We start from the raw sequence: 26304 nt of genomic DNA on the forward strand, positions 1-26304 counted from the left end.
CACTGCAAAATGTAGGGGCGGAGCAGAGTGTGTGTTTGTGTGAGGTCCCACCCCCCTGCCACAATGTAACATCTCTTGCCCCCATCACTCACACACAGAAACTTTTAATTTTTTTTATAAACTTTTAAGCCTTTAATAATCATCCACAGTGTAAAGTGGAAACGAAGCATGTAAGCATTGATGTAGATAAATGTTCCTTAATTGGGCACCATTATTGATGCATTACTGTGTTTAGAAATTACACACTTTTCTTTAGAGGAGGCAGCATTCAAAATTTACTGTACTAGGTGATTATGGTGATTACAGTATTATTACTTAAAACATGTGCACAGGCCATGAAACTGCTAGATTACCGTTAATTACTCAAATGAAGACTCCAATGCTGAAAATGAGCATTTGAGCGACCATATTAGCAACAGTAGCCGTCAGACACAAGTCCTCAAAGCTAAAACAACAGCTCCCTCTAGTGGGAAGTAACGAGTATGAGCAGCTTCAATTGCACTACAATTGCTGCAATCTGCAGTTGTCATATAGAGATACGATGACTTTTAATTTGTTGAAGAATAATTCAGTTTCATACAAAGACCAAAGTCTAAGGCTTTGTCTACCTGCCTGAAGCATATATTTGACTAAATAAAAAAAAAAACAATGAAACATTGATAGAAGTATAATTTTTAAAGTTTGTTATAAGTTTTTCTTGAAAATATAAAAATATATAGACATGAACATAGCAACTGCATACTACTTACACATCACTTAACCCTGACCTACAATTTATTAATTGTTATGGTAAATTGCTTTCAAGAATTTCTAATATGAACCATGAAGATTCAAACTAAACCAAGACGCTAGCTGAGTGCTATCCAACATCTAAGTGTCGAAGACGTGGTAGGTGAAGTTCTCCTGGCGAGGTTTGAAACGGAAGTTGTAGTTTCCAATTCTCTTCCTGTAGTAGAAAATGGCGGCGAGGCTGATGAGGAGGAGGAGGAGGAGGCCGAGGCCCAGCAGCAGGAAGCCCACGAGGCGCAGGGTGGTCTGGGTTGTGTCCTGAAGGAGCGCTGGGAGCAACACAGAAGAACAGGACGATCTCACGGGGGTCCAAAACATATCATTGCTCTGTTATTAATCACCTCATCAAACATCTGTTATTTCCCAATAGGAAATAATGGATTAATAATATGTCATCCCTTATATGGAATATACTACGAATAAGGACAATTTCCTCTAAATGTTTATTGTATTTTTCTGTCGAATCTCTCCAAACTACTGAGTTTAAGCAATTATGGCCCCATGAAATGATATCACACTGTGACCCAATGCCTGAAGAATTCTTTAGGGCCCCGTCAGTTCAGAACCGACTGCATTTACAAATGGCAGACATATGAGAGTTGGAGGAGTGTGTGAAGAGGAGATCTTACTGCTGTGGGACTTGAGCAGAGGTCCACATGAGGTCTTTGCCGTGTCCAGGATGTTAGACGCTCTGCTACTCCTCCCCATGCAGTTCTGCAGAAGACAAGAGGACAGAAGCAGAAATGTCACTGCCACACGAGAGTGAAGGCGTCTTTCACCTGGTTTTACAACTAGTTTTCTTAAAGTGAAGAGTCTCACATAGGCCTATTGTTGCATAGACCATGAATAGATGTCAGTGAGTTTACAGGCGGCCTTCAAGGAAATTACAGTGGGACTGTAGTGAAGATACAGTGACAGTAGTTACACTGCAGTAACAGTACAGCAGTGGGGAACTGTCAGGGCGCTCTACGCCCTCTCAAAGGGCCTAAAATATTCTTAAAACATAAATGAATAATAATTTATCCAATTTTTTAATATACTTACAGTTTGACAATCGACATCTAAACAAAAAAATAAGCAAATGAATTATTCACCCATGTCTATTCAATCTGTGTTGGAAGGTGAGGGGTTAAGTGGAAGCCTGTGAGCCTGTGTCTCCCCCTATCAGCACTGTGATGCCCGCTGTTCGTTTACAGAGGGCCTGGCAGTTATAATTCAGCGCAATACCAGTTTCAAATGACAGTAAAATTGACCAATCATATCTTAGTGGGTGGGCTTAACTGTATGATAATTTCCGCCCGCTGTGGCGACGCTAGCTGTCGTTAGCATACCACCACTAGCTAGCTAGTTTCGATTCAGTCCTTTGATGCCCTCGTACTCGTTGTTTACATATTCCGCTTCCGAGGAACACGGAGCTGTGAACCTTATTTTGTTGGAACCTTATTTTGCTTAAGAAGTTATCTAATACAAATATTATTGTTTATTGCGTTTCTAAAGCTGTAGCCTACTGTCGTCTCAGTTTATTTATTTATTTATTGCAGTTAATTAGGAGAGGAAACAAATTATTTTCGGGTGGGATGGAAGCGGGCCCAGGTTTAATGGTCACGTTTCGCTACTGCAGTACAGTTACAGTGCAGTGACAATACAGTTAAAGTGCCATAACAGTCCAGTTAAGAGTCCAGTGACAGTACAGTTACAGTGCAGTAACAGTGCAGTTAGAGTAAGGCCGACTACGGCGGGGAGCGTGATAGAGTCCTGGCACTATAGTGGACACCCTTACAGGTCTGCAGGTGGCCAACGGAGTCTCAATGCAGATGTGGACCTGGCAGTGCAGATAGATGACACTCAGGTCCACCAGGGAGAAGATGTTCACGGCCACCAGAGACCTGGTGGAGTTGCCGTTCTGCAGCTCAGTGGTGTAAGAGTTTGGGACGGGACAGCTGGGGACAACAGCGAGACACACTACACACTATACAGTACACACCACACACACAACACACCACACACTACTCTATACCACACAGTATCATAGTCTGTTCTGTGTGAGCACAGTATAATTACAGTGCACCTTGCAGTGCACATTACAGTCTATGTAACAGGGTGCATTACAATCAACATTAGTCTATAGTAAAGTGTGCCTTACAGTTTGAATTTAGTGTAATTGTTCAATTGCTCAGTTGTTCAATATGTATCTGAGACATGTGAAAGAAAGAAAACACACACCTGTTTTCCAGAAAGACGTATATCGGAGGCATGGAGGGGTTGGTGGAGGGGTTGGCCCAGCATTTATTGATGACCACTTTGATTTGGGGCACTGTTGAGTTCAACCTCACCTCTATGATGACCTCATCCTTGGGGGAGAGGGTGTAGTTCTGGGGCAGGGGTGACGTGCCATTCAAGAGACGAACAGACACATGGAAGGTCCCTGTTCCCATCACAGCATCACTGAACATATCCACAGCCCTTTTACAGAAGGAACATTACCATTAAACCTGGACATATCAATCCTTATTCCAAAGAACCATTCAAATCATTTGCAAACAGTAATACAAGTCAGAGAGACATTGTTATTATTATTATGTATTACAGCTTTACTTCCTTATTAATCTTGACACATTCAGTTCAGCTTGAGCATTACTTCCATTTCTAAAACACTGACATTCTAGAATGGTTGAGTAGGTTCTAGAACTCTGCAGCCTGGCCATGGAAGACCTTCTCCACACACTTGTATGTTTCCTGCAGGTGCAGACACACAAGGGGATCAACATGCCTGGGGAAAGTGGTTGCTATAACAACAGGTTACCCAGAGAGATCGTTTCCTGTGGAGATGGTGAGCCTCTTGATGTAGGTACAAATGACGGGCACCTCCAGCCTTACGGTTGGAGCCACGCCCCCTTCGCCTGCAGCCGTCCAGTAGGTGAAGTTATTATAGAGCTTCAACTGAACAGTGGTGTTCTGGCTGTTGTCCTGAAAGATAGAAACACCAACCAAATACCATAACAACAACAAGAACAACAACAACAACAACAACAACAATAATATGTTGTGTTTATATTTCTCAAACCCAAGGTCTTCTTTACAGTATAAATCACATAACTGACACAGTAATACTAGCACACACACAAAACAACCTTCAGATATCTGTTCAGGAGGATAAACAGCCAAATACATATCATCCTCCTCAATCTACTGGTGTATGGCACTATAGTTCAGTAGTCTGAAATACAACACTTAGTTCAGTAGTCTGAGATACAGCAATGTAGATCAGTAGTCTGAGATACAGCACAGCACATCAGTAGTCTGAGATACAGCACTTAGTTCAGTAGTCTAAGATACAGCACTGTAGTTCAGTAGTCAGATACAGTACTGTAGTTCAGTAGTCTGAAATACAGCACTTAGTTCAGTAGTCTGAGATACAGCACTGTATCAGTAGTCTGAGATACAGCACTTTAGTTCAGTAGTCTAAGATACAGCACGATAGTTCAGTAGTATTAGATACAGCATGGTAGTTCAGTAGACTGAGATACAGCACTGTAGTTCAGTAGTCTGAGATACAGTACTGTAGTTCAGTAGACTTGATAGTTGTTTGCTGACAGTGGGAGTCACTCAGTAAGGGGTGTGGCAGTGGGACTGTTACCTGGGAGACCAGTAAGGGGTGTGGCAGTGGGAGTGTTACCTGGGAGACCACGGCACCACAGCTATCCCAGGTCGTGGTGAGCAGCACATGGGTGCTGTTCTCCTCAGTCAGGCTACAGGTGGGCTGGCCCAGGTACAGCGACGCCTCGGGGATGCGTCTGAGGCGCAGGAAGTCCCGGCCCACGGACACGGTGATGATCCCAGGCCTGCACTCCACAGAGATGGCCTCCGTGTAGGAAACGAACAGGGTGGGGGCCTGGGTGGTGGGGCTTACAGTCCAGGTGGAGGTGGAGGGCAACTCTGGCGTGGTGCTCTGGATGTGGGCTTGTGTTAAACTTGAGCTTGAGAACGGAGTGATAGTGGTGTTGCCCATTAGAAGGGAAGAGACTCTGGGTGAGGCTGCTGAGAAGGTTGAGATGATTGTAGCGATGGTGACTGGAGTTACACTGGAGTTCTGGGTGCCTGTGATGGTGTTAAATATAGACGGCTGGGGAGGCGTTGGGACCACTAGCTGCTCAGAACTGGATGCTGTCTCGTTGCTACGGGCTACGGGCAAATGGGTAAAGGAGACTGAGTGTCAAGCATGGTTACAAATTCATCACAGAAAATACGTCTACAAGAATGAGAATACGAGAGCGATGAGTTTAGAAACGAATGCACGTGTTTCTTCTGAGTAAAGCCGCAGTGAAACACGGCGGTGACAGGAATGGGGGCGGTGCCAAACGAGCCCCAGCTGTACCTTGGCAGGTGCGTCCTGCTCTCGCGGGGTTTGCATCAGTGAAGCCACTGTAGCAAGTGCAGGTGAAAGACCCAAAGGTGTTTGTGCAGGAAGCCCAGGGGGAGCAGTCGGCTCGGCCCTGCAAACACTCGTCTACGTCTGGGAACAGGGAGTCAATGGAAACGCACCACATCACACAAACAAACAGCTGACATGCTGTAACACCTCACACCGCCCTGCAGGAAACTCAGCCGGGTTTCCGTTCTTGTCAATACATCACGGAAACGTTCGGACATCACGTTCGGACATATCACGGCCCAGCCGTGTGAAGCTCAGTGGGAATAAATCCTCCGTGTGCCGCGTGTACCTGTGATACTGGTGCTGTCTGTGTCCACACTGAACTGAGAACTGTTCTGCAGAGACTCCATTAGCGTGACAGCCAACGCCCAGATGTCCCTGGTGCTGTTGGGGAGGAAGACAAGGCTGAGATGGACCACCACGCTGCCCGGGGTCAGGCCCACGACCCGCACCCTCACCAGCCCAGAGAGCAGCAGCTGCAGGGTGTCCGGAGGCAGGGAGCGAACCGTCTGGAGGGGAAGGACACGTGGGTGAGGTGGGTCGTGCCAGTGCTAGAAAAGCCCCTGTATGTACACGTGTATATATATATATTGATATATGCTCTTCTCCACTGCCAGGGGGAGCCGGTGAGTACCTCGTTTATCACTCTGTCACTGAGGTTGTGGAACTCCTCACTGTCGTTTCTCAGAAGGGACTCGGTGAAGAGCACATTCATCAGACGCACTGTGGCTTGAAGAGTCTGCACATCTACTCACACACGCCATGAGAAACAGGCCTTCCTTCAACACAGAACTACTGCATTCACTGTAGTGTTGCTGTAATCACTCGAGGTTACGTACCATACACCGAAGATTTCAACACAGAACTACTGCATTCACTGTAGTGTTGCTGTAATCACTCGAGGTTACGTACCATACACTGAAGATTTCAACACAGAACTACTGCATTCACTGTAGTGTTGCTGTAATCACTCGAGGTTACGTACCATACACCGAAGATTTCAACACAGAACTACTGCATTCACTGTAGTGTTGCTGTAATCACTCGAAGTTACGTACCATACACCGAAGATTTCAACACAGAACTACTGCATTCACTGTAGTGTTGCTGTAATCACTCAAGGTTACGTACCATACACCGAAGATTTCAACACGCTGGAGTCACCGTCTGACAGACTCCTGGCCAGAAGGGTGGTGCTGGTGAGGGTATTGTTGGGTGTAGGACTGGGTGTAGCACTGGAGGAGGTGCTGGACAGTGTGGTGGGCACTACAGGCCGTGCAGCTGGATTCAGCAAAGGCCCAGTGCTGATCAGGGTGGTGTTAGAACGCTCACCACTGGTGGAGGAAGGGTCGTCTGAAGGAAAACCTTTGGAGTTAGACAGTGATATATTAATGAGTGATTAGAGAGTGATATATTCATGAGAATGCTGGGTCCTACATCAAACATTTTACTATTAATAGGTGTAGTAGTAGTAGTAGTAGTAGTTGTTGTTGTTATATTAGTAATCATAATTTTAAAAATAACATAAAACAATATTGTGACAAACAGCACCTCACAGCATGGGTCATAGTTCATGTGTCATGGGTCACAGTGTCAGCAGGCCACTGAGGACAAGCAGCATGTGTGTGTTCGGTAGTGGGCGGAGCAGCAGGGTCAAACTCACCACACTGGGCCCCTGGTCTCATGGGCTTCTGCTCGATGGACCCAGCAGGACAGGCACAACTGTAGGAGCCCGGTGTGTTATTGCAGGAGGCTTGCGGGGAGCACTCTCTCAGCACAGGAACAATACACTCATCAACGTCTGTACACACACACGGGCACACGTACACACATACACACACCAGGGGGTGGGGGGCTCTTTATAAGAAGTTTTCTCATATGACTAATAAGCTATAATAAGAATTTGAAGCCAGCACGATGTTCCTGCAAAAATGAATCATGCTACCAAACCAATGTCCAAATATATGTACACACACACACACACACATGCTGACTCACACAGGCACAGACATACTGACACACACACACACACACACACACACACACACACATACATACACACACACACACACACACACACACACACACACACACATGCTGACTCACACAGGCACAGACATACTGACACACACACACACAGAAGCGCACACACACACACACACACCCATACAATATTCTTACCACTGGCATCGACAGCAGTCACTTCCTCTATGTTTAGAAGCAGCGGTTGGAGCCGGTTGGAGATGTCAGCTGGGGACAGACTCTGGGTGGAGCCCAGCAGAAGGGTGGAGGAGGTGGTGAAGGGGCCGGCCGGCCATGACAGCACAGGGAACACAGACACTGCAGTGGTGTTCAGAGCTCCTGTCACCTGCAGCACACAAAGGGTTAATATCTCCTCAGTCTGAAGTGGCTACAACCAGTTTTTACAGGTGCGTTTCAGGTGTTTACAGTTACAGGCTGTGCTCCAACCATTAGCATTCACAGTGTGTGCACCAACCAGTGTATCAGACACAGTGTGTGCTGATAGACCAGTGTATCAGACACAGTGTGTGCTGGTAGACCAGTGTATCAGACACAGCAGTGAGCTGCTAGACCAGTGTATCAGACACAGCAGTGTTGCTGCTAGACCAGTGTATCAGACACAGCAGTGTTGCTGCTAGACCAGTGTATCAGACACAGCAGTGTTGCTGCTAGACTAGTGTATCAGACACAGCAGTGTTGCTAGACTAGTGTATCAGACACAGCAGTGTTGCTGCTAGACCAGTGTATCAGACACAGCAGTGTTGCTGCTAGCCTAGTGTATCAGACACAGACAGATGGACTTCAGACTCTGACTTTGAACACACACACACACACACACACACACACACACACACACACACAGCTACCAGGTAGGTGCTTCTACTAGAATGCCTGTTGAGCTTGTATATCATGTAACAATTTTCAGTGTACAAACCACCGAGTGCAGCAGGCGTGTGTGGTTGTAGACGCCTCTGCTCGTGTTCACCAAACTATACTCCACTTTCACCGTCACCGTCACGTTCAGCCACCAGCTCACATTCACTAACAGCACAGACACACACTGTCACTTCATTCAGTACAAAACTAGTCACTCCATAAGACACCTGTCACGTGGGAGAAATATTGAGAGGTTAAAGTGCTCCAGTTGATCACATGTATTAAATTTTACTTTAATTACTATTAATTTACTTTAATAATGAATGTGTTAAAAAATTTACATTTTATTAAATGTATTATGTTTGTAAAGAATTTAGCAGACCTCCAAAGAGGAAGCTGAGGTGTGTGTGAATCTCTTACCGTGTGTGTGAGGGTCCACACACTGAGTCAGGTTGTCTGAGGGACAGCATTTCTGCCAGCCTGGACAATCAGTATCCCACTCACATGGACCAGGGGCGGGACCAGGGGCGGGGTTAAGATGCACCGGACACTGTCCAGGTTTAGCAGTGAATTCAGCACTCCTGTTCAGGGCTACCATTAACCAGGTATCAAAACACAACATAAATGTATGAATCCATAAACCCTAACTAACTAACTAACTAACTAACTAGCTAACTAGCTAACTACCTAACTAACTAACTAACTAACTAACTATCTATAGTTATACAAGATACAAGTTAATAAGTGGAATATAGAGAATTAAAACAAAGTATAGTGTAGTATAGTGAATACAATATATATATATTGTAGTGAAGTACACAAGAGAGGTACACAGAGAAACAAAATCTTTCAGGCAGCGACCCAGCTATATATTATATATAATATACAGAGAGAGGTAGAGAGAAAGAGAATGAGAGAGAGAGAGAGAGAGAAAAACTGTTTGTTTCCCAGCCTCGCCTAGTGGTAGGTAGAGTGTACTGCAGCGTTGAGTGGCGCTGTTGCGGGGTACTCACACAGGACACAGTAGCTGCCCAGTTGCTCATAGTTGTCGCAGCATTTCTTCACCTGCTTAGGAATGTGGACGATCTGGGTTTCGAAGGTCGTGGTGTAAAGTGACACTTTGCACATTCTCCATGGCAACCAACCTCCACATGTTCTCGTGTGGATGCGCGAGACGGTGGAGGGAACCACGTTAGTCACAGCCACCAGCTCCGTGACCGTGCACAGGTGGTATCCTGACAGGGACAAGTCATAACCTACACAGGGCAGGATGGACTGTCATGGACTGTCATCATACAAACATTTTTACAAAGTATAATATTAATTACTAATCTTCCTTCATACTTTATAGGAACAGACAATACGTTCATGCTAAGTTTTTTCAATAATGCATTCTGAAATGGCTCTAAAAATAACTTTTTATTATATCAAGCACCTTTAAAATATATCTCTAAAACCAGTGTTTCATATGGCACACTGGACTGCATGGACTGTAATATCAGCATTAAGCAATGATCCTTGAACATATCCAGACGTTAGCCTACATTGAAAATGTAGAACTTCAAACACCACACAGCGAGACCTGACTCATATCTCCCTACCTTCATAAAAAGTGTTGTGTCCTTTGGCAAAGCCACATAACGTCAAGACCAGCCAGGTCCGGGAGATCCAAGCCATCGTGGGGCGCTGCACTAGAGGCTGTGTGTCAACACCATACTACGCCATCCTCAGCACCACCTCTCTGCCTCCACGGCCAGGTGTGGAGTGCGGTAACCTGCCCCCGGTGGGCCTGCCTCCTCACCACTCCTCTGCCCAACGTTGCCCTCACAAACACGTCAAGTCCCCAGAGTGCGTCGCACTAATCTGGTTGCATAGCAGTTGCAACGCTCAGAAACCTCGCCTAATAACGTTGCAGTATAAACAGCGCATCTTGGCCGTAATATATAATATGTTTTGTACGAGTATATTCTGAAAACAGTTTGAAATACTGCATTTAATTTATTTGTAGATGAACTTTGGGACGATTTGGGGCCTTTAAATCACATTCTCGCTAATGAGTCTTGAGTTACTGTAAAGTGAAGGGTGGAACGGGGCCGTGATCGCGCGCTGATCGCGGTGGTGACGCTGAAACGGGCTGCAGGCACGTGCGTTGTGCCCCAGTGAGTCACATCCACCCCGTTACCATGGCGCCGTCTAACACTTTTACACGTCTCTCCGCCTGTTCTTAACAGTCCCACTCACGTTTCACTTCAGAAAGGTCAGTAGCAATCAAACATCAATATAATACGAGCCTGTATAGATATTATATCGAGATGGGTCACATGGAATAGGCGGTGTGCCTTCGTGCCTCTAATAAAACTCAAATCAAACTGCAACCCAGTTATTTGCTCAGTCAGAGCCAAGCGCATGCGCACGGACACACAAATACCAAATCATCATCTTCCTGGTATTTGGCTAAATCAAGCGACGGTTAATTAGTGGTGTGAAAATGAGCGTAAATAATTTGGCGCTGTTGTGAGGGGCTGCAGTGTAATCTCATGCAAGGTGTTTAGGCGAAGAGACGGAACTATAACATGTCTGTTCCTTAAGTAACTTACTACAACTGAACATTAAAAACATTACACTGTGTGGTCGGCAGTCTGAAGATCTCACGTCTATTTTTCGCAATTTTGTTTTAAAGTTAGACTGAGAGCAGGTAAACATGTCTCTCCAGGGGACAGGTCACGAGCATTTCAGTGAAATGCCTCGTCAGTGAAACCGTTTTATTTAGTTTCGGAGGGCCATGCATAATTAGTTACTGCTTCTAGAATATTTCTCCGTCAAAGGCTTGGAGGTTTTATTTATTCAGTCTGAATAGTGGCGTAACCGAAACGAATCCAGATAATAAGACAACGTTTTCACTCACTACGTTTATTGTAATTTAAAACCACAGCTGATATAACCAACACTGCAACCTATTGCTTAGGCAAAATCCCCTTTGAGGGAATGGGCGCCGAAACAGTCGCCTGTCTCTTTAACAGGTCTACGTGCAAGCCCTCCCAGTTTTAGATCGGTCTGTCATTTCCTCCACAAACGCCCACAGACCCAGTGCAGCCTATGGGCGCGCGGCACACGTGACGAGCGCGCTAAGCGATGACCTCATCCCTGGAGTGCGATGACGTCAAACACAAGATGGATGGAATCACGACTGATACAGTAACGCAACTCTGAAATAAAGTCGCGCTCGGGGCTTTCGCGGGATCCGAATACGTAAAATACACCACTCGGGGTAAGTTGGAGTCCTAAACCTCTTCACGCCGTTACAGTCTGCGGTCTTTTTTAAGAAGTTTAAGCCCTGTTTTGGTTTTTAAAGAAGCAGTCTTTCCTGACGTAACGCCGAGGAGGATTCTCTCTCTCTCTTCCTCTCTCTCTGTCTCTCTCTCTCTCTCTCTCTTACACACACACACACACACACACACACTATCGGGTCCTGTGTCGGCGGGATGCTACGTCTGCGCTCAGGAGAGAGGGAGAGAGAGATGACAGGAGAGGGTGTGCGCTCACATTTCTGCTCTATACTTTCACTCGCTGGTGCTGGGAGGTTCGGAGTAGTGAAACGCAACCGGTGAATCTCCCGTGTGGCTCTGCGGTGTATCAGCACTCCTCCGGCCAGCACTGCGCACTACTATCTCAGGCGACGGTGTAACAGATACAGCGCGTAGAGGTTGGCAGTGTGGTACAAACTTGTCAACATAGTTACGCCATGTTTTTATGACCAAATATTCTCGCGAGCCCGCGTCTATTAGACATGAAGTAATCTAATGTCGATTTGCGCATGCGTGAGGAACAGAAGGCCCTCTGCTTGTTTACAGTCATACATTAAAATAAATAATTCCTGATGGGACATTTTAGTGCCATTTTAACATTTGTGCAGATTTAGCAATGGCAGCATATTTTCTTTCATTTTAAAAATACTTGGCTGTGTTATGTTTTCTCATAAAGTGTATCCAGATTTGTTTGCAGGCTCATTCAAATTCCATTTCTCACAGTATAATGTCTAAATATTTTACTACTTCCTTGATAAAGTACATCATTATGCATTAAGGAAAAGGCTGTGTATACAATTTAAGTCAGTAGCTACTGTTTAAATATATAGAAATATACATACATTTAAAATATGTATAAATATAAAAATACATTAAAAAAACATTAAAAATAAAATTTTATTTATATAAACACAAACATATATACATTCATATAAATGAAAATTTATTTTCTCACCTGAGAAGTGCCTTGTGAAAAACACACATGTACCTCTATGAAATGTTACTCAAATCATATTGGATAGATTCTAAAATCCTATGAGGTGACGAACCCACTCTCTCCTATAGTGCGTACTGTGTTCTGTCCTTCAGGGCGGTGATGGAGAGCCTGGTCCACTACAGCAGTCCCAGCCACGCCGTGTCCATCCTGGGCCTCCTGAATGAGCAGCGGCTGCGTGGTCAGCTGTGCGACGTGGTTCTGGTGGTGGGGGAGCAGCACTACCGGGCCCACCGGAGCGTCCTGGCGGCCAGCAGCGAGTACTTCCACTCTCTGTTCTCCAAGAAGGACGGGGAGAGCCGCGAGGTGGTCCAGCTTGACTTCTGCGAGCCGGACGCCTTCGAGATCGTGCTGAACTACATCTACTCTTCGTCGCTGTTTGTGGACACAAGCAGCTTGGCCGTGGTGCAGGAGCTGGGATACAGCCTGGGAATTCCCTTCCTGACCAACATCATGTCCACGAGGCCCCAAGTGTCTTACTGCGTGTCCAGGAAGAGGCTGTACTTCTCCGAGGAGGATGATGGCGGTCACCAGAAGATGAGCGTCATCGTCCGGCAGGGTGGACTGGGTGTCCCTCACAAAGGGCATCATTCACCCAAACACGGAGCGTTGACCTTGGCCGAAACTTCGCCCCCCTCGGCGTTCCGGGAACAGCCTAACTCTCCAGCACACGATAGACCAAGCGAAACGGGGACGCACGAGCTGTCTGTCAGCAGAAATGCAAAGAGCCAACCACAGGACGCTGACAGCAAACCTATAGCCTCTTCCCTACCGTCCATACTGAAGAGCCACGCAGAGTCCAGACCATCCTCCGGGAGGCCACAGCTGACCTCCTCCGTCTCGTTCAGTGAGTCCATACAGAACGCAGACCTGCACTCTGAACCGAGTGAGGAGGGCGTGCAGCAGGAGAAGGTGAAGTGGCGTCCCGATTCGGGCCAGCAAGAGCAGCACAAACAAACCATCGACCGGAGCGGGCCTCTCATCAAAAGCCTGCTCCGCAGATCCCTGTCCATGGACAGTCCCGTCCCGGCCTTCTCTCCGGTTCTGGAGCTGAGAGACTCGCAGAGCAGAGAGCAGTCTGTTGTAAAGCAAGTGGCAAAAACGGCAGGCTCACCGTGGAGAGAAGGCCAACACGCCACAGCGAAACACGGGAAAGGCCTTGTTCTCAGGTCCAAACAGCACAACGCGCTCGACGATGACGACACTCAGGTAGAAGAGGTCAAAGTTAAAACGGAACCCAGCAGCCCACTGGCAGACCCCTCTGACATCATACGGATCACAGTAGGGGACAATTTGCCTGTGAGCCTGAAAGATTTTCAGCCTAACTTTGACGACAGTCCAAGGGGTTATTTTAGTCCGTCAACCAAAAGGAAAATTAAACTGGATGGAAGCTCTAATCCATTTAAGAGGTCTAGGCATTTAAACGAACACCAGTTTACACACGAGGACAGCATGTCTGACGAAGCACCTCACAACTCCAATATGGAAGAGGGTGGTCACGAACCTGGGGAGCTGAGACCCAACAAGATGTTCAAATGCTGGAGCTGTTTGAAGGTGTTCAGGTCCAACGCGGGCCTCTACCGCCACGTGAACATGTACCACAACCCAGAGAAGCCGTACGCGTGCGACATCTGCCACAAACGCTTCCACACCAACTTCAAAGTGTGGACGCACTGCCAGACGCAGCACGGCGTGGTCCAGAACCCGGCTCCCTCCTCCAGCTCCTACTCCGTGCTGGACGAGAAGTTCCAGAGGAAGCTCATCGACATCGTCCGAGAGCGGGAGATAAAGAAGGCTCTGATCATGAAGCTCAGGAGAAACAAGCAAAGCCTGCAGTCTCAGCCCTTCGCCAAGAAAAGCCGGAGGTCGAGGTCGTACGGCTGCCCGTACTGTGGGAAGACCTTCTTCTTCCACTCGCATTACAAACTACACATGAAGGGTCACACGGCGGAGAGAGCCGACATGGAGGAGCGCGAGGAGGAAGACCTCCACGAGAGACCAGCCCAGCCCGGCCACGACAGGGAGAAGCCCAGCAAGGAGATGTTCCCCTGCAGGCTGTGCAGCGAGAAGCTGCCCTCAGTCTGCGAGCTGGAGAGTCACGAGCGAGCGTGCAGGTACGCCACGGTCTGCCCCTACTGCGGCCTCCGCTTCTCCAACACGCTGGTGAAGAAGGACCACGAGGCCCACTGCAAGTACAAGAAGCTCACGTGTCTGGAGTGCATGCGCACCTTCAAGTCCTCTTTCAGCATATGGCGCCACCAAGTGGAGGTTCACAATCAGAACATGATGACCAGGGAGCAGCTGGCTGTCGGCCAGCAGGACGCTAACCAGGAGACGACGGACCACGCGGCTCCGCCCACCTCCACGGAGCTGACGGGATGTGTTGACAACAGAGAGGAAACGGCTTACAGTGACTCCTCAGCCGCACTCATGTGTGACTCCGAGGATTCGTCGTCTTACGTTCCAGAGGATCTGAGCTTGGGTCAGGGGGAGTTAAGGGTGAAGGAGGAGCCACAGGAGGAGGCGGTAACGGAGCAGGTGGATCCAGCCGCGGAGGGCGTGGCCTCCGAGGAGGTGGGCGTGTGGCCGTGTGAGAAGTGCGGCAAGCTCTTCAGCTCCCACAAAGACCTGGAGAGGCACCAGGAGCTGCTGTGCCACATCAAACCCTTCATATGTCACATCTGCCACAAGGCCTTCCGCACCAACTTCCGCCTCTGGAGCCACTACCAGTCCCACGTGGGCTATTCAGAAGACCCGGCACCGGGAACGCTGGACCGGCAGACGTCTTCGGCGTCGCCCTCTCCACCTCTCACAATCGCCATCCCAGAACCTCCGGCGTCCCAAGCGTCCCCTCCGAAGGCGAGCCAGACCGGGATGACCGCCGTGAAAGAGGAGTCCAGGGCGTCTGCGTCTCCGCCGTCCATCCCTGCGAGGCCGGAGGGGGACATGTGCGAGAGCCGAGGTGGGGAGCATGCGCTAGCCAAGCCGGACAGCACGGAGAAGAGCGCTCAGGAATCGGACACGCTGTTCTACCACGCGCCCACCCTGTCTGCCCTCACCTTCAAGAGGCAGTACATGTGCAAGCTCTGCCACAGGACCTTCAAAACCGCCTTCAGCCTCTGGAGTCATGAGCAGAGCCACAGTCACCTGTGAGCGTGCTCAGTGGAGTCTCTAGGGGTGTTCATAGACACAGCAGCACATGCAGGGCCCAGCTGAAGCTTCAAGCATTTACATCTGCTGACAGTGGAGATGGTGTTCATAACGTATCTCAGAGTGTTGATCTGAGATCTGTATTTGTGAGTGAAATCCCCACAAACAGGACCTGGGCACCAGATATATGAACCCTCTTATTCGAGTCCAGGCCGGGAGCCTATGACGGAATATGAGGAGTTCACAAATACATGTAGGCTCTCAGTTATGTTTAAGGTCACATCACATACTATATGCAGTAAGAGCTGAATATAAAGTCATTTTCTAAGGAGAAATGCCCCATTTTGTCCACACTCGTGTACACATTCATATCATGTAAATGTGTTTCAGATTTGTCCCATTCCATGGGTCTTTTGTCACCCAGAGTTTGGAGAAGTGTGCAGGAACCCTGACCTTTCATACTTCATTCTGTTCTCCGTTGTCTTCTTCACCTTAGGAACGTTCTGTCAGAGATGGATCTTCTCTGAAAGTGCTAAAAATAGAGAATTTGTTAAGAACTTGCAATAAGCGTCTCTTCAAAGTGTTTTGTGTAGGATTTAGAGAAATAACATTTGTCCTCTCCAGGTAGTTTTAATCCTCATGCTGTCGACTAACACTTGCATAATTCCCAATGGTCTTTGTGCTTGTCATCAAAAGTATGTTTAACTCAAATTCCTGTTCTCAGATGTATTATTCAGAGGTACAGTTGACCCAAATAAAGGATTTTTTTTTGCCATTTGGTAATGTAGTATATTGTTGTGTATTACAGTGTTTCTCCTATCTCTACAATCCTCAACCCATCTGATAGAAAATGAAGAGTATGAGCTGTCTGCACCCAGGGGTCCAGAAACTATCATTTGATTTGTGCTTTTGCCTGAGAGTCCTAACTTTCCTGTATTGGGACTAAACCATTTTTTTCTATAGTAATTATTCAGTAATTTGGGTTGCCTTATAACTTTATAAAAATTAATTAAAACATATATGTTGTATCTCTTATCTCTCATCGTATTTAATTAGTTTTGTAATTTTGCATGGACTATGAGTTTTTTGGTTGTTTTTTTTTTTTTTTTTACAATTTAGAGATGTATTCTTTAGTCTCTAAATGGTGCATGTGTTAAAGCTTTGATTTGAGTGGATGTAAGTATTGCAAAAACAATGGCAAATACATATTAGTTTTATTGAAATTACGATAAGTCTGTGCACATTTACTAATGTAATCAAACCCTGTATGCATATCTGAATTTCTTGGTGACTGTTTAATTACCATAAAACATGTGCTCCTTGATACTTCAAGAGATTTACTGGATTATACTGTACTGAACAAACACAATATATGTCCAAAATGCAGATAGGGGGTGGTGTTCAGAAGACACACTACCACGGTGGTCCTGTGTGCTGGGGGGCAGAGGTCAGGGGTCATGACCATCTCCCCACTTAGTGTGAAGTGTGTTTTATTCTTGTCTGTATGTGGAGGTCCAGTGAGTCTTAAGGTACTCACACAGTTCTGGATCAGTACTTCAATGCATCACAGAGTAAGGATTCCTCACTAATGTCCACAGTAATGAACCAGGCCGTGGTACTGAGGGAAGGCGAATGGGTCTGGTATTTTTGATCCAACATGGCCCTTCTGCCTCACCCGTATACCAGTTATTAAAACTTTTAAAGCACAAAAGGGGTTTCTGATTCCTCCCCAGAAAATCCTGAAATTGAGCATTGATAAATGCCCATTGAAGTAATCTGCAGCCTCTCTCTCCCCGTGTCAGATGGAGGGGTCACGCCTTATGACGTGTGTGGAGCGGTGAACCCATTCTTACACTGAAACTATTATTCTGTGATGCACTGCACGCTTTCAGCATTTCAAACCTCTGTAAAGAGACGTGCTAGAAAAGTATTTTTGCTCTGATGGTGTTGGTCTGTGAATATAAGATGGGAGATATTTCTTATAACATAGAAATTCAGCAATCAGCTTTATTAGTCTTACATGACATTAAATATCTTATTTATGAACATTTTTAGGACAACGGTTTTGTACAGCAATGTATGGGATATGTTTTACTTCAGTAAGGTGCTTGTGATTTTGTTTAAATATAACATGACTCATTCAGATTCCACAAAGAATATATGACTAAATGAGACAGTAAAACAATATTATCACAATTATAATGGGTAAGAGCATTTGTACGTCTCTTGACTTTTGTATCAATATTTTGCTTCATGACAAGGTTTTTAATCTTTTTTGGTATTTCTACAGTATCCTTGCAATAACTATTTGTAATTATGAACTGTTCTCATGTGGCTTTTAAATGCATTAGTTATTGTGTTTAGCGCTTTCCTGTTTTATTGTTTTGAAATAAAGGTTGAGACTGTTCAGCTGACAATCTCATATTTTCTCCAAGCCCTACTTCACAAAATTCTCCATTCCACGGTGTCAGAAAATAACATTGTTTTTGAGTATACTTCAGATGTGAGACTTCATACGGTATTCTACACTTAACACTGCACGAGCTGAACTAGATCAACTCCTCTGCCAGTCAGACACTGGCCCGATTCTGCACCATGGTGTTCTATGGGCATCGAGAGAACTGGGGACATTTTTGCCTCATCTTCAAACAGCATAATTCAGCTCTGGGGCATCGAAGAAATCTGCAAATAGTTTCCACGGGACTTTGATAAAAGGTCAAATACATTTTAGGAAAATGTTTAGTGTCTAAAGTCAACAAAGAAGAGCCTGTATGCAGTGCTGTAAATACACATCATTCTTATGTTTACACTCGACAGTTTCAACTCAAAGCTAAATAACTCGACCCATAAACTCAACCCTAAATAACTCACTCCACACAGAGGAGCAGAGCTGTGAAGATACATCTCAGACTGCACAGCCAGGTCCAAAAACACCATCTGCAGTAAACCAACAGCAGCAGGTTTTACTCTCATAATCAAACCTCACTAATAAACTGTATAAAATACTAATTAGGTCTGTGTGCAAAATTTTATTTTTCACTGGGCAAGGACAAAAGGACAATGTAATATCAGTGTGATATCAGTGTGATATAACGCTGTTTCCAATGCTAAAGCCGTCACTAGTGGTTTTATTTTACTGTGCAGCTTCTAAGGGACGAACTCACTGCACAGTGTTACTCACAGACCGGCCAAACAAACAGAAGCAGATATAGGAGTACATTCATTACATGTGGGAGAAACCACAGCTGTACAATGAAGAAAATGTATGCAAAGAAATGAACCTACGCTGATCTGAGATCTGCTCTTGGCATAGCCAAGAAGGAGGATTACATATATTAAGTGTTTTGTGGGTAAAGTCAAAGCAAAAGCAAAACACTAGCAGAGGGTTCAGAGCTGTTGTGGCGAGAGCTCTCATAACGCCAGAGTGTCTTTGATTAGCCTTCTCATCGTGGTGCTCACAGATGTTCCCAGGGAATCTGTAATCTGGTAGGTGATCTTGTACAAGTAAGGCTGGACATCCTTCAAGCTCGTGTCAAAGACGTTGTCCACTTCTGACTGCGTGGGCATCTTTGGCAGATACTCGTGCCGGTTGATCACCTCCACAATGTTGATGACTTTCTCCCCAAGTTTTTCGCCCACTTTTTCGCGACATATCTGTCGCTCCTGTTCGTTGGCCAGGTTCACCACGTTCACCTTCATGGTCCAGACCTCCCATGGGATGCACTCGTCAGAAAACGGCCAGCGGGATTTCTTTTTCTGGAAGAACTCCAGCGAGATTTGGCCCATTCCATCGTTCCCGGAGTTCCCAAGGGCATCCTACCAAAAAAATAACAGAGTTAACACCACACATGGTCACAATATGCACTGCATTTCCCCACAAGCCTTCCGACCATTTAAAATGCAGAATCATCTGGTTAATGGGCGAAACGTGGAATACACACGCCATCTCATCACACGTGTAACCAACCTTAAACTCCACAACCGCTTTCCTGATGACCCGGTCGAGTTCATCTGAAGACACCCGCACGAAGGTGAAGTCGATGAAGTCGCAGTCCACGTCCTGGGTGCCCACCGTGCCGATGGAGTACGTGCCCTCTTTCTTGTAGTGGAACTTCCCGGTGCTGCGGTGCAGCAGGATGGTGTGCAGCAGGGCCAGTATCGCCTCGTCCACCTGTCTACCCTCCACCGACACCTCCAAGACTTCCGAGCGACAATTCATGGTCCAAAAACGGTTAACCTGCAGTTACTTTTTTAACTACCCACGTTAGGTGCTTATATGATGGTGAACATCAACGCAGTAGTCGCGCAGCTGTCCGGGCCTACCTGCGTGCACCTGGCTAGGACGTCCCTGGTTAAGGCTTATTGTGTTTCCCCTAATAAACTAAAGCGCAGACGAACCTCACGTTTAGCTTCTTTTCACTCTTACTGCTATGCCAGTAGATCGAGTGTTTGATTTCATCATAACATGTTTGTTATGGAGCGCCAGCCAGCCAGCTGCAATAACATGTCCGCGTACCTGTAGGCTTGTAAACAGGCGAGTCAGCTGCCTACAGGAAGCGATGGGGGACATTTCGGAAAGCGCGTTTGAATGAACAGAATCCTAATTTTTTTTAATGTAACCTGCATATTGCCGAATAACATTCACTGAAGTGTTTCGGGCGCTTCTTCAAAATTAAAGGAGGTATACCATAACATTTTCAATAGTGTTACCTGAAAACCATGTTAATGGATTTTAGTTTATATAGGGTTAAGAGCTCTTACTTTGAAAGCAAAAAACGTTCGCCATGATCTTCACAGAGACACATAAGCGCGGGAAGGAGCTTCTGGGCGGAAGTGACGACAGAGACATTTTACTGTTGTTTATTTTAGAGGCAATGTCAAAATAAAGAGCGGCAATAATTGTAATTTGTTGTAATATGTCAGTGAGTGTAAGTTAAATAACCGCACTTCTAAATGTAGCGTTTTGGAGTTAAAATATCAATGACGACTTAAATAAAACTGGCTAGCTAGCACGATGCGCAGTGGTTCACTCTCCTAGTGTAGTGAATGGAGCTGCTAGGGAACGTTTAGCTGGCTAACAAACTGCAGCTAAAAGTCCATTTGGACCAGAACAACTAACAGAAACATGATGCACAGAACTGTGTCTAGTTCTCCTTTGGCTCCTTCTGTAAAGGTAAAATTAATAAACGCCGGGTTTCACACATCAGCAGATCTAGTTGATCTACCACCACTTCAGCTATACAAAGGTATTTTATTTCTCACCATACGTTTGTAGGTTAGAGCTGCGGTAATAAGTTGTAAAATATATATAGTCACTCTGTAAAAGGGTAAAAGTGACATTTCTGTCCCTGCATAATCCTGTTTCTAACTTGGTGATTATAGAAGCGGGCATATCGCAGGAGGAAGCGACTGAAGTTTTGCAAACGTTTGGGCAGGACTCTGCCCTCCGCCAGCAGGGGGCAGCACCAGAAGGCCTAACTGCCCTGGAGCTGCTCCACTACGAACAGACTCAGGGCTGCATAGTGACCTTCTGCTCGGAGCTCGACGCTGTCCTTGGAGGGGGGGTTTCCGTGGGCAAGACCACGGAGATATGTGGCACCCCAGGCATTGGGAAGACCCAGCTGTGGTGAGAGTGGGTAGACGAATCGGTATACTTATGCAGTGTTGTGTTGCTGCTGGGGCTTTTGTTCACAGCACTGATTCTCAGAACCAGACCCAGAGACCCATTTTTAATTTCTCACCTCTTTTGCTGTAGAGAAAACACAGAAATTCAAATTGTGGCAGTGTGTGTTGCTTTTGTGCAGCTGTGTTTTGTGTGTGTGTGTTTATGTAAACATGACCTGTGCTTCTCTCTCCCTCAGTATCCAGCTGGCTGTAGATGTGCAGATCCCTGTGTGTTTTGGGGGGCTGGGGGGCAAAGCTGTGTACATCGACACAGAGGGCGGCTTCCTGGCTCAGAGGGCTGCAGACATGTCAAAGGCTGCGGTCGAACACTGCACGCTGTTAGCCGAGGACGCAGGTAAACGCCACGTGGAGAGGAATCTGCCATCGCGCACGTGGAAAAGAACCAGCGTGGCATTTAGAACCTGTCTGTTCTGAGAACGTGTCCCAGGTTCTAGAGTGTGATGTCATGCCTCTAATAGTGTTCTTTGTGTTGGTTCTCAGAGCAGCAGGCCGCCTTGGAGGACTTCACTCTGGAGAAGATCCTCTCCAACATCATGTTCATACGTTGTCATGATTACGTGGAGCTGTTGGCGGAGATGTATCTCCTGCCTGACCTTTTACAGAAGGACTCCGAGGTGTGCAGGTGTAGGAATAGCATCCCCTGTCAGGAAAAGTGGAACCTGCTCCATACTTGTAGAGAGTTAGATATACTTTAAAAATACTTATGTAGTCATTATAGTAACATCAACTGGTTGATCATTCTTAGCTAAACCTAAATGCTTTATCTAGTTGATATTTAGATTGCAGTCTATTTTAATATTCTTTCCTTGACCAATGACAGGTGAAGTTGGTTGTGATTGACAGCATTGCCTTCCCATTCCGCCATGACTTTGAGGACTTTTCGCAGAGGACCCGCCTCCTCAACAGCCTCGCCCTGCAGCTCAATCAGCTAGCCAATGAGCAGCAGACTGCAGTACGGCCTCCTTCAACACTGCATGCTGTACAGCCCACGCCTTTCCCTGCAAACACATTCATATTTAAATTGTGTTTGTTATTAGGTGGTGGTGACCAATCAGATGACCACCAAAATCTCAAATGGCCAATCAAAGATTGTGCCGGCTTTAGGTAAATCTTTCATGTACTACATGTATCCAGCAAACCTATCAAGGCTCAAAGATGCATTCTGGAATCGCTTCTGCTTCTTCATGCTGATTGTGTGTGTGTGTGTGTTTGTGTGTGTGTGTGTATGCACCAGAACTTTAAAACACAGACAGGTGAAGTGAATAATGTTGATTATTTTGTTACAGTTGGCACATGCTGAGGGCTGGTAAATACGAGGCAGCATGTAAACATCTAAAAATGTGCTGGAAGCAGAAAAAATGTGACAAGCGTAAAGATCTGAGTGACTTTGACAAGCACCAAATAATGGTGAATAGACGAGAAGGTCAGAGCCTCTCCGAGATGGCAGGTCTTGTGGGGAGTTCTCAGGGTTCAGGGGATCGTACCTACCAAACGTGGATGAAGGAAGGAGCCCACAGCAGGGTCATGGACACCCAGGGCTCACTGATGTGCGTAGGGAACAAAAACTAGTCTCTGTTGATCCCACAGAATGAGCTACTATAGCACCAGCTGGTCTGATCGTTAACCTGGTGTGAGGGGGACCTACACAGTACTAGGCAGGTGGTTTTAGTGTTATGACTGATGCATGTACTTTTTATATATTTATGGGGTTAATCAGGTGAAAGTTGGGCCCATGCAGCCACAGAGAAGCTGATTCTACACTGGGAAGCAGACAGAAGGTACGTTTACATATAGTATTAATGTGTGTGTGTGTGTGTGTGTGTGTGTGTGTGTGTGTGTGTGTGTGTGTGTGTGTGTGTGTACCCCCATGCTTATGCTGGCCTGCTTGCCATTTTAATACAAATGTGAGCTGATGTTCACGGCCTGACACAGCAAAAGCTCGCTGTCAGAATGGGCACAGAGGACCCAGCCCTGGCAGTGCTCTCAAACAGCAGACACCTGGCAAACCATGACTGGGTGCATCACACAAACCCTTTATCCTTCCCCCTGCCTGGGTGTGGGAGGAGTCACCTTCCCTGCATGAGGTGTGGGCCGGGTGGGGGGAGGAGTCATCTCCCTGGCATGAGCGTGGCCGTGGCTACTCTCCCTCTCTTACTCCGTCTCTTTTCCTGTGTCTCCACTTTGTCGTTCCTGGAGTCATAAAGCAGACGACACACTCTGAGCCCCCTGAAACGAGCCTTACACAGAGGTCACCATGGGCGAGAGTTTGTATTGTCTTCCGCAGAGAAGAGTATCTGCAGGCACTGGGATAAGCTGAACATGACCCTCTTCCTGTAGGTTGGCCTCTCTCTACAAGTCTCCTAGCCACAGGGAAGCTACTGTCCAGTATCAAATTATGGTTAGTAAATACACCAATTAAAGAATTAAGTAATGAGTTAATATGAAATTAAAATGCTTATTTTGAAAATAAAAAATACAATTCTTGAGCTAATCAAAATTTAAATTTAGAAAACATTGTTTTAGTTTCAAATGCAAAAACTGGTGTTAAATCAAAGCCCCAGCACCTGTGGATAGAGTTTTATGCATTTCATCATTGGCCTCATTTCTGTCCCTTTCAGGGTCAAGGATTCAGGGATACCAGAGGGACGTCTGAGCTCCGCCCATGTGACCCGCCCCCCAGTGTGGCGCATAAGCCCCTCCCTCCCAGCCCAGCCCCCAGCCCTCCAGGATGGAATTGCAGCAAGCGTCCTCGTACAGAAGCACAGCCCTCTTAAGATAACTCAGAGACATGGCAGGCCTTCTGGATCCTTAACGTCACATCGGAGAGAGTGTAATATTGGAGAAATATAATAAAAATGCATGTTTGATTCAAACACTTCTGAACAAGTGTTCACTTTTAAGTGCCCTACTATCTGAAGGGCACTACCTACTAATGCCCTACTTGTGTTCCTATGTATTATCGTAGCCCATATGTTGCCACAATGCAATATGTCCGTCACCTTTTCTCCTGTAAGAGGACCAGCACTGGCCAGATGTCCATCACACACGCGCTCCCTCCTCCTCATCAGCAGACAGTTCCTGACCAGAACCCAACCAGATATGTCAGCAGAAGACCATTCTTGCTACAAAGTAGCTATAGGTGTTGTGCGGTTATGAGTGTATCAGACACAGCTGTGTTGCAGGTATGAGTGGGTATTGTAGACCAGTGAATCAGACAGTAGTGTTGCTGAGTTTTTTTTTTTTTTACGTGTTACCTGCCTCTGTGCTGGGTATTGAGTGGGTCCACCACTCAAACACATCCAGCCAACATCAGACCTGTAATCAGATGAGCTGGCAGATGTCTGGCAGTGTCTGACTATTGGTAAAGCAGAATTTGATGCATCATTTCATTGAATTATAAGCTGGGGGAAAACACAGTCAGCACCCGGGGGTGTGGTTAATAAATGTAAATGTGCCATATTTTGTCAATTGTGATTTTTTTACACTGCAATCGAAATTTGTCCTCCGCTTTTAACCCATCTGTGCAGTCAGAACACACACACACTAGTGATTACTAGGGGGCTGTGGATCACACGTGCCCAGAGCGGTGGGCAGCCCTAGCCTGGCGCCCGGGGAGCAGTTGGGGTTAGGTGCCTTGCTCAAGGGCACCTCAGTCATTGCCTCAGGTCTGGGAATCGAACCCATGACCCTCCGGTCACAAGGCCAGTTCCCTACCACCAGGCCAATATGTGCACTTTAACCCTTGGCCACAGTAGCTCAGAAGGCTGGACAGTATCTGTAATCATGTGAAGTAAGGGTAGAACTGTAATCTTCCTTTAATCAGTTCACGTATGTCCTTGTTTATCCTCAGATGGTCTTGTGTGGGATACTTGCTGATCAGGGCCCTTGGCACAGAGCTCATACTACACACAATGAAGGAACTCTGGGTTTGGTTCTCCAGTGTGGCACCTCTGGAATGCTCATCTGATTTTTGGGCTAAAGTGGGTCTTGCATCGCAAAGTGAGAAATAAGAGAAAAATTAGAGCAAATGTCAATAAGCTCTGCAAATATTTAAATTTATTTAAATATCTAACTAACTATGACCACTGGAAAGGCAGAAAACACAGCTGTTTAATTCTGTGAATTCACAGCATGCAGTAGGCTACAAATCTTTAAATGTAATACAGATACATACATACATATGTATTCTACATATATATATATATATTCTAGTACCTCTACATCTTTAACTACTACAGTACACTGAGAGGTTTGCCAAGCAGCAGGTACGGTGTGTGTTGGGTGATGGTGTGTCTGCATGTTTTATGTTAACCTAATGCTAGAAATAATAACTGAATATCTGACAACCAGCGTGTTTAACCAAATGCACTCAACAGCAGCAGACTTCAGGAAGGACAAAATCTGCAACAGTTATTTTTAACTTCAGCTCTGATGTCCTATATAAACTGTCACTTGGCTATAGAACCTCACTTGTTCCAGCAAAATTCTCCCAATCACACGGCTTTCTTTAAAGCAGCGAGTGAGTCATTTGCTGGTAATTTTCATTAAATTGTGCACAGGAGGTGGAGTCCCGGTCTGTCAGGGCCAATTAGCTGACAGATTTCAATAATTATTTGAAACAGTCTTGAGTTGTGATACGAATTCCTTTACATGAAATGATGGCAAATAGAATATATATATATATATATATATATATATATATATATATATATATATATATATAGAGAGAGAGAGAGAGAGAGAGAGAGCTGACAATTAGCTGACAGATTTCAATAATTATTTGAAACAGTCTTGAGTTGTGATACGAATTCCTTTACATGAAATGATGGCAAATAGAATATATATATATATATATATATATATATATATATATATATATATATATATATATATATATATATATATATATATATATATATAGAGAGAGAGAGAGAGAGAGAGAGAGAGAGAGAGAGAGAGAGAAGCACTTATATTGCACTGCTGATGATGGACCTCTGTCCTAAACGTTCTTTTTCGCTGGGAACTTTGTGTACTTTACTGCAATGTTTAAT

General features: G+C 45.8%; 4 protein-coding genes across 9 annotated transcripts; 2 read left to right on the plus strand and 2 right to left on the minus strand.

The window, feature by feature from the left end:
- Positions 1-124: 124 nt before the first annotated feature.
- umodl1 (uromodulin-like 1) lies at positions 125-10840 on the minus strand. Of its 2 annotated transcripts, XM_077019470.1 has the most exons (16): positions 9721-10264; positions 9133-9375; positions 8540-8710; positions 8178-8284; positions 7403-7589; positions 6885-7022; positions 6353-6586; positions 5856-5968; positions 5511-5730; positions 5165-5302; positions 4466-4971; positions 3593-3756; positions 3013-3252; positions 2570-2729; positions 1419-1503; positions 125-1058 (listed from the first exon to the last, which is right to left on the minus strand). In XM_077019470.1, the coding sequence occupies exons 1-16, from the start codon at positions 9794-9796 to the stop codon at positions 871-873; spliced, it is 2970 nt and encodes a 989-aa protein (XP_076875585.1). In that variant the 5' UTR covers positions 9797-10264; the 3' UTR covers positions 125-870. The 2 variants fall into 2 exon arrangements, with proteins under 2 accessions (XP_076875585.1, XP_076875586.1); XM_077019471.1 differs by lacking the exons at positions 125-1058; positions 1419-1503 and having other exon boundaries at positions 2627-2758; positions 9721-10840.
- Positions 10841-11186: 346 nt separating this feature from the next.
- Positions 11187-17998, plus strand: zbtb21 (zinc finger and BTB domain containing 21). Of its 2 annotated transcripts, none has more exons than XM_077019464.1 (2): positions 11187-11387; positions 12490-17998. In XM_077019464.1, the coding sequence occupies exon 2, from the start codon at positions 12521-12523 to the stop codon at positions 15569-15571; it is 3051 nt and encodes a 1016-aa protein (XP_076875579.1). In that variant the 5' UTR covers positions 11187-11387; positions 12490-12520; the 3' UTR covers positions 15572-17998. The 2 variants fall into 2 exon arrangements, with proteins under 2 accessions (XP_076875579.1, XP_076875578.1); XM_077019463.1 differs by having other exon boundaries at positions 12514-17998.
- Positions 17999-18673: 675 nt separating this feature from the next.
- atg101 (autophagy related 101) lies at positions 18674-20324 on the minus strand. Its single transcript, XM_077019474.1, has 2 exons — positions 19536-20324; positions 18674-19384 (listed from the first exon to the last, which is right to left on the minus strand). The coding sequence occupies exons 1-2, from the start codon at positions 19785-19787 to the stop codon at positions 18980-18982; spliced, it is 657 nt and encodes a 218-aa protein (XP_076875589.1). The 5' UTR covers positions 19788-20324; the 3' UTR covers positions 18674-18979.
- Positions 20325-20422: 98 nt separating this feature from the next.
- rad51c (RAD51 paralog C) lies at positions 20423-24703 on the plus strand. Of its 4 annotated transcripts, none has more exons than XR_013133642.1 (9): positions 20423-20814; positions 20951-21194; positions 21430-21587; positions 21734-21867; positions 22074-22205; positions 22291-22357; positions 22971-23031; positions 23461-23651; positions 23872-23959. XR_013133642.1 is itself a non-coding variant. In XM_077019472.1 (9 exons), the coding sequence occupies exons 1-9, from the start codon at positions 20694-20696 to the stop codon at positions 24025-24027; spliced, it is 1134 nt and encodes a 377-aa protein (XP_076875587.1). In that variant the 5' UTR covers positions 20424-20693; the 3' UTR covers positions 24028-24703. The 4 variants fall into 4 exon arrangements, 2 of the variants coding, with proteins under 2 accessions (XP_076875587.1, XP_076875588.1); XM_077019472.1 differs by having other exon boundaries at positions 20424-20814; positions 23591-23651; positions 23872-24703; XR_013133643.1 differs by having other exon boundaries at positions 20425-20814; positions 23538-23651.
- Positions 24704-26304: the final 1601 nt, after the last annotated feature.

Source organism: Brachyhypopomus gauderio, chromosome 10 (assembly GCF_052324685.1).
Source record: "Brachyhypopomus gauderio isolate BG-103 chromosome 10, BGAUD_0.2, whole genome shotgun sequence".
Classification (NCBI taxonomy): domain Eukaryota; kingdom Metazoa; phylum Chordata; class Actinopteri; order Gymnotiformes; family Hypopomidae; genus Brachyhypopomus; species Brachyhypopomus gauderio.